Consider the following 7,257-nt stretch of genomic DNA (forward strand, 5'->3'; position numbering starts at 1 on the left):
GGGGGGGGGGGGATAGCAAATAACTCAACGAACCAACAAATTGTGTAAGGCCCTCAATCAGTACAGTTCTTTTAGCATAAGAAAGAGTTGCATAAAACAATGAAATTTCAGTTGTGCAACAAGATCATATAAGCCCAACTTCGAGTATTCATCACTCACTACAAAACAAAAATTCAGTGTAGAAAATCTGCTACATACTGCTGACCAACACGGTCAATGGCCTTGGAACAGAATTTGGAGGAACAAGGCTCTATATTAAGGGGCTTTGCTTATGTCAGGTGGTGTCTTATGAGGCAACCCCGACTTGGCAAATTGCGATGGAGGGGAATCATACCTCTGTACAATGGTGGCTTAAGATCAGTGAAGACAAAAAAACACTAGATGATTCTTTCCATATGTCCTAGCCTTGGTGGACAGAGTTGCCTGGTAGACTTGGTACCCTATTGCTGATCCCGTGGAATTAGCCGAGGTGCACAAAAAATTGGCCCGGACATCACGGTAATAAAAAAAAAAGGAATGATGGCTTAAGATAGCAATCATTTATTCCAACACTGCAAAAGGCATCGAACTGTCGCGCTGTCTTCCTAACTACATATGGAGTAAGATGAGTAACACCTAATACAGCAGGAGCAACTGCATAGCTGGACAAGGAAAGGACTAAACAAAGCCATAAGGAAGATTTGGTATGCTATCCCACCCTGTTTAAGGGGATCATTTGGAAAGAAAGAGACTTGAGATATCTCGCAAGCAAATCCAGAGGATGTCCAATAATTCATAGCTTAAAAGTAAGAAGTCTTTCTTTCTCCAGATTTTTGGTGTAAGATGGAGATGGTAAATGGGTAGATATCTTATTCGATTTCCGCAGCTTCTCGGCTGAAAAATAGGGAGCTTACTTATACTTTAATCTCCTCTGTGATATCCAGCACAATATGGTGGCACTAGGTTAATAAGAATAAGCTTACCTATCAAAAAGGTCATCTAGAATTCATCTTTCTATAAAGTCCAAATAAAACAAAGCACCATCACACGTGGAATATATCCAAATTACACTGTTAATTTTCCAACAAAAAGAAAAAGATCCAGATTTTTACTTAATCACCAACATATATATGACAGCCTAAACTCATGGATTCAATTTCAAGTTTTTTGAAGACTCAATTTCACTTCTAAATCAGATAATACCATTCAATGAAATCCTGAATCATTGAAACAGCTGAAAACTTAGAAAGATGAAGAACTAGAATTCATACCTTCGAGGGGCTCGAGATGACGAAGAGAAAGCACTTCATTGGACCCCAAACATTAAAGTTGTCGACCTAAAAGACGTATAAATGAATGGTCATAGCGAAGCCTAATCTCGTTGGCATCTAACTTAATTTATTGCAACAACTAGTTACCAAGTTCACCTTACCTTGCAGACAGCAGTGACAGCCAATGTATCTCGTGAACAAATTGCTAAGGGTATCTGGTTCATTGTGGCATTGAACTACCACGACCCAAACTATTATCTTTCAACTTTCCACTTATAAGAATATCATAGGTCGCATCATCGGGCTTAAGACCTTTGTCAAGCATCTCATCATGCAACCTAAATGCCTCTTGCAAATTTCCCTCCTTGAAGTATCCAGCAATTAGTGTATTATAAATCAGAACACTAGGAGTCATACTCTTTTTATACATCTCCTCTAAGATTTTGTGTGCATTCTCAACCTGGCCTTTATTTGAAAGACCATGTACAAGAACAGTATATGTGATGTCATCAGGCATTATACCCTTTCCAAGCATCTCAGTAAACAAATCAGATGCCAGATCTATTTTTCCATCCTTCAAAAGCCCATCAATCAATGTGGTGTATGTTTTCAGATCACATGGAACGCCTTCATTGATCATCTTATCACGCAAGACTAGTGCTGCTTCCATATTATTCACATTTATAAACCCACTCATCATGCTATTATAAACAAATAGGTTAGGAGAGATACCAACTTGAAGGATTTCATCAAAAAGTTCAGAAGCACTTTTCATATCTCTTCTTTTGCAAAACCCATCTATAAGAACAGCGTATGCAATGACATCTAACTTAATTTCTTTATTTCTCATCTCCTTCAGCAGTTTTAGAGCTAGATTAATGTTATTGCTTTTGCATAACCCATCAATCAAAGTTGTGTAAGTGACAACATCTGGGGAAATACCACTATTGCACATCTCTCTATAAGCAGACAAAGCTGAGCTGACATCATCTTCCTTCAAAAATCCATCGATTAGACTATTGTAAGACATGCATGTTGGAAGGAGGTCTCCTCCTTCCACAATCCTTTTAAGCAAATCTTTTGCCTCTGATGTTTTGCCAACCTTAGACATACCACTGATCACGGTATTGAATGTGTAGTCAGTAGGGGAAATTCCTGAAGAGACCATTTGATCAAACATGTTCTCAGCTTTATCAGCGTCACCTTTTCTAAAATACCCGTCAATCAAAATGCTATATGTTACAACATTAGCTTTCAAATGTCTTTCTGGCAACTGGGAGAAGAAATCCAATGCTTTGTCCATATTCCCATTTCTGCAATTTCCAAGAATAATATTGTTGTATGAAGTTATAGTAGGTAAAATTCCATTAGCAACCATCTTATCCCATGTGTTTTGAGCTTTATCCATTTGACCCTTCTTACACAACCATGCGATTATACTATTGTAAACGAAAACATTGGCCGTCCCTGAATTTATTGCCCCATCAAACACATTCATTGCTTCATCTAACAAGTCCACACTCAAAAATCCCTTTATCAACGAATTTTCAATATAAGCATTAGAGTTAATACCTGCAAGTTTCATTTGCCTGTAAACTAGTAATGCTTTTTCAACATCCCCATTTTTACAGCAACCTTCTATTAAAACTGCATATGTCGCCTTGTTCGGAGTGAGTCCATACTCGACCAGTTTGTCAAACAAATCCAAAGCACTTGATAAGTTCCCCTGCAGATGATACCCTTTCATCAAACTTGTTGCAACCACCAAGTTCATCAGATGGCCATTACTAAGCATTTCATCCTTGAGCCTCAACGCCTTGACCATATTCCCTTGTTTCACACAAGCCAAAATTATGTTTGTATACGTTCCCTCAGAAGGAACCCAACCCCCGTATTTCATCTCCTCCAACAACTTCAACGCTAAACTTAGATTCTGCTCCTTACAAGCAACATAAACCCCACAGCTATATAATCCTGCATCAAACTTAATTCCACTCATCTTAGCCTCCTCTAAAAGCTTCACAGCCTCCTTCATTTTCCCTTCTCTGAGACAAGCCTCCATCAAAATATGAACAGTTCCACAATCATAATGAGTTCCTCTCGACACTATATCAGTATACAAATCTTCCGCTACTCCAACCATGCCCTGCCTCACCAATTTCTTTAAAAGGCTGTTCATGATTGGTATCCACAACATTATATCATGTTCCAACATCGCATTGAAACAATCAATAGCATCATTCAATCGATTAGCTTTCATACAACTACTCATCAAGAAATTGAAAATCTTGGGATTTAACTCAAAATCAAAAGTCTTACCACACTTCACTAGACCATTAAAAACAACAGTAGCAGACGGACCGGAGTCACTAGAAGCGTAATAATCAAGCAAACGTCGAGATTTATGTTGATGCATTGCAGAATTCACTAATATGTGAAGCAGAACAAAGAAAGGGTCAGATTTAGAATGTAGAAAACCCCTTTGGAGTCTAGCAGTTTGGAAGTACCTATAAGCTGAATCAGGGTCATCTCTGTGACTGAGAAGAACATAAACGACATGATTCTTGGTGAACTCAACATCTTCCGAATTGGGTCTGCCACAAGAATGGTCAGTATCAAGAGAATTGGTAGTTGAGTCTGGAGGTGGAGGCGGAGGAGTTTTTGGTTGTTGAATTGTTAGTGAAGATGAGGTTGAAGAAATGCATAAATGGCGTCTGCAATAGAGGATTAGCCATGGAGGAATCTGCGAAGAGGAAGGGAGTAAAGCTTTCATTTTTAGCTAGTTTGCAAACGCTAAAACCCCTACAAGTCAAAAGCACAATAAACCCTAAATCCCCAAAAATGGGTGTCCTTTCGCTCCCTTTTTACAAAATCGGGTCATCGACAGATCTAGCTCGTCGAATGTTTCATTAGTATATAACAATAAATTTAATAACAGGTTAAAAGTAAAATTTTAGAACAATTAAAATAAATGTTACTCGCACAATGATTCAATTAGTTTGGAGGGTGATTATTTACACGAATGATTCGGATTGATCCTATCAAATTTCAATATCTTATAAGTCGAGTCTATTACATAAGAGGTTACATTGCTTATGTAATTTGCAGATTCGTACACAACGAAATATTATAGCGGCTGAATATTATATTTACGGGATATAATACAAGATAATAGATAACAATCATTCAATTCCTAACGAGTTGTTAAGGGGTCATTTGGTATGATAAACAAGTATAAATTGTTTTATGATAAAAAAAATTGAATTGTCTTATACTTGTTTGATTACTAATTTTGGGATAAATTATATTAAGAGTAGTAGACCATGTTTAAATTGATTTATTTTATATTTAAGTTAGAATTATAAAAATAATTAAGTAAAAAATCTACGTTATGACTTTTAATTTATAAGTCAAAAATAATAAGCCTATTTAAACATACTTTTAGTTATAGTATCTAAGATAAAATTAATTATTCTACATTCAATAAATTTAAACATGAAACTCAAAATATTTAACTCTTAAACTAACCACACAAACACACTTAAATATTTTAACAAGGCCAAATACATACATAACTCTCTAACTTGTCCTTATTTTTCATTTTAACACTTTATCTTAATCATGTTTCATTTTACCCTTCAATTCTATTTTTTAATATAGCATTTGAAACACAAATACCAATTTATGATTTCTTTATTTTAAAATATGCTTATCAACTATAATTTGCATTTTTTTAAAAATCAACATTTGCCACGTTAGTTTTTATAAAAATAAAATAAAAATTGACTAATGAAATTTGGTTTTAATATAATTAATTTTTTTAGAGTTTTTTTTGTATTTTTACGTGAAGAATAATTGATAAAAGTATATTCATTTTCTTTTTTTAAGAAAATCAATGATAATCCAATAAAGTCTGTTGAGTTTAGCGTTATGAATAAAAATATTTTTTTATTCGTATTGAAGATAAATTTTTTTAAAAACTTTTACTAAGTTGAATTAAAAATTTAAAGAGCTAATTTAAGTTAAATCTAAATAGCTTAAGAGTATGACAAAAAAATAATATTATTTAATTTAATTGATCCTTAAAAAAGAAAACGAACATACATTCGTGGACTATTTTTACGCTAAAATCAATATCAATATATATATATATAAATCTGAATCCAAATCTGAATCCAAAATCGCTGATGGCACCTCTATATGGCCTCTATTTGTTTTTTGTTTTTTTGTCTTTTTTTATTCTTTTCATAAAATATTTTTTTTATTAATTATAAAATTCAGTAATATTTAATATTGTAATCATATGAAATGAGTTACAAAAACCCCCATCTATTGACATTCTCTACTTAAATAGCATGTCTTTTCGATTCCCTTTTAACCATTTTAATGACTTATTTTATCTATAAATACCAATCATCGATGGAGATATTGCATGTTCATTTTCATTTTTTCATTCTTTCTTTTTAGTAGTATAATCTTTTAATTTTATTTTCTTCATCTTTTTTTTCACCAGTCATGTAGTTAAGTAATCAAAAAAAAAGACATAGAAAAGACNAGTATAATCTTTTAATTTTATTTTCTTCATCGTTTTCTTCATCAATCATGTAGTTAAGTAATCAAAAAAGAAGATATAGAAAAGATAATGTCACGATATGATCTTCACTTTGATGAAGATCATTTTTATATTCTTGAAAGATTCATCACATTATTTGGTACAAGTTCAACAAAATGAAGAAAGAAACTTAATTATCTTGGAGATTCATGCATAGAGAGTTGCAATAGTATAAAAGTTTAATTGATTTTCAAACATTTTGAAGATTCATTGTTGTACTATTTTGATTTCAACTAATATTATTTTGTTCTCTTTTATTTTATTTCTTCATTTTTGAACAAAAAAATGATTATTCCAGTCATTTTTGTTGTTGTTGAAGATGAAAAAATTGATTATTCCATATATATATAATATTTTAGATTTTTCCATGGTTGAATTAAAGGTATATTATCTATGGTACACTTTTTTAATATCTACTGAATATTTTTGTCCCTAAAAATATATGATATGGTCTATTATATTAGTAATCAATCACAAAATAAATGAATAAATATTTTTTTTAGTATTGAATATTTTTAATGATATATTCTAATTGAGCACACCCGGTATCACTTTGTAAGAATACACCACATTGTTGTTGTTTTAATTAAACATATAAAGTTTGTATTTTTTAAGTTAGTAATAAAACCGTATGAGAATATATGTAAATTTGTGACTAATAAAATTAATTTCGATAGAGAACTTTTTTTATTGTAATTTGTTATTAATAACATTTTAAGTTTCTTACCACCTTTTCTTTTTCTCCCAATTAAATAGATAAGGGAGAAACTAATCTTACAAACATAATTGAAACCTTGAATTTAGCATTCCCTAAAATTAATCTCATTAATTTTCCTTTCTTAAACTAAGAAATATGTATCTCTTTATCTTCATAACTTATATTTCTATAATCTCTATAACTCCTCATAACTCTCAAATTTTAAATGTGTAAACTTATGATAATTTATTGTGTTTCTCAATGAATATCTAAATAAATGTGTATTGTAAGATAATCCTTTTTTAAGCAAATGTTATTGTATTCTAATTCATTTTTGATGTACTCATGATAGAGGAAAATCTTATGAATCATGTATATTGATTTTTTCTTGCTTTTTAGTTAGTTATGTTCAAGAGATCAATTCTTGACCACAGAATCTTAGGCTCTAAATTTATATTTTCATAATCTTTATAACTCCTCATAACTCTCAAATTTTAAATGTGTAAACTTATGATAATTTATTATGTTTCTTAATAAATATCTATATAAATGTGTATTGTAAGACAACCCTTTTGAGGCAAATGTTAATTTATTTTAATTCACATTTGATTTACTCGTGATGAGGAGTTTTATTTCATATATATATATATATATATATATATATATATATATATATATATGAACTATGATAGAAGATA

The 7,257-nt window shown here is 31.6% G+C and overlaps 1 protein-coding gene across 3 annotated transcripts in view; it reads right to left on the minus strand.

Annotated features, from left to right (window-relative positions):
- The window catches only part of LOC107029065 (pentatricopeptide repeat-containing protein At3g54980, mitochondrial), a 5,853-nt gene extending 1,719 nt beyond the window's left edge, over positions 1 to 4,134 (minus strand). For 2 of the 3 annotated variants that reach the window (XM_015230361.2, XM_015230360.2), the window contains exons 1-2: positions 1,412 to 4,134; positions 1,251 to 1,316 (exon numbers count right to left, since the gene is read on the minus strand). In XM_015230361.2, the coding sequence (XP_015085847.1) occupies positions 1,471 to 4,023 (2,553 nt within the window). In that variant the 5' untranslated portion in view covers positions 4,024 to 4,134 and the 3' untranslated portion in view covers positions 1,251 to 1,316; positions 1,412 to 1,470. The remainder of the gene's footprint in view (positions 1 to 1,250; positions 1,317 to 1,411) is intronic. The other variant, XM_015230362.2, reaches the window with a different exon arrangement.
- Positions 4,135 to 7,257: the final 3,123 nt, after the last annotated feature.

This window comes from Solanum pennellii, chromosome 8, assembly GCF_001406875.1.
Source record: "Solanum pennellii chromosome 8, SPENNV200".
Classification (NCBI taxonomy): Eukaryota; Viridiplantae; Streptophyta; class Magnoliopsida; order Solanales; family Solanaceae; genus Solanum; species Solanum pennellii.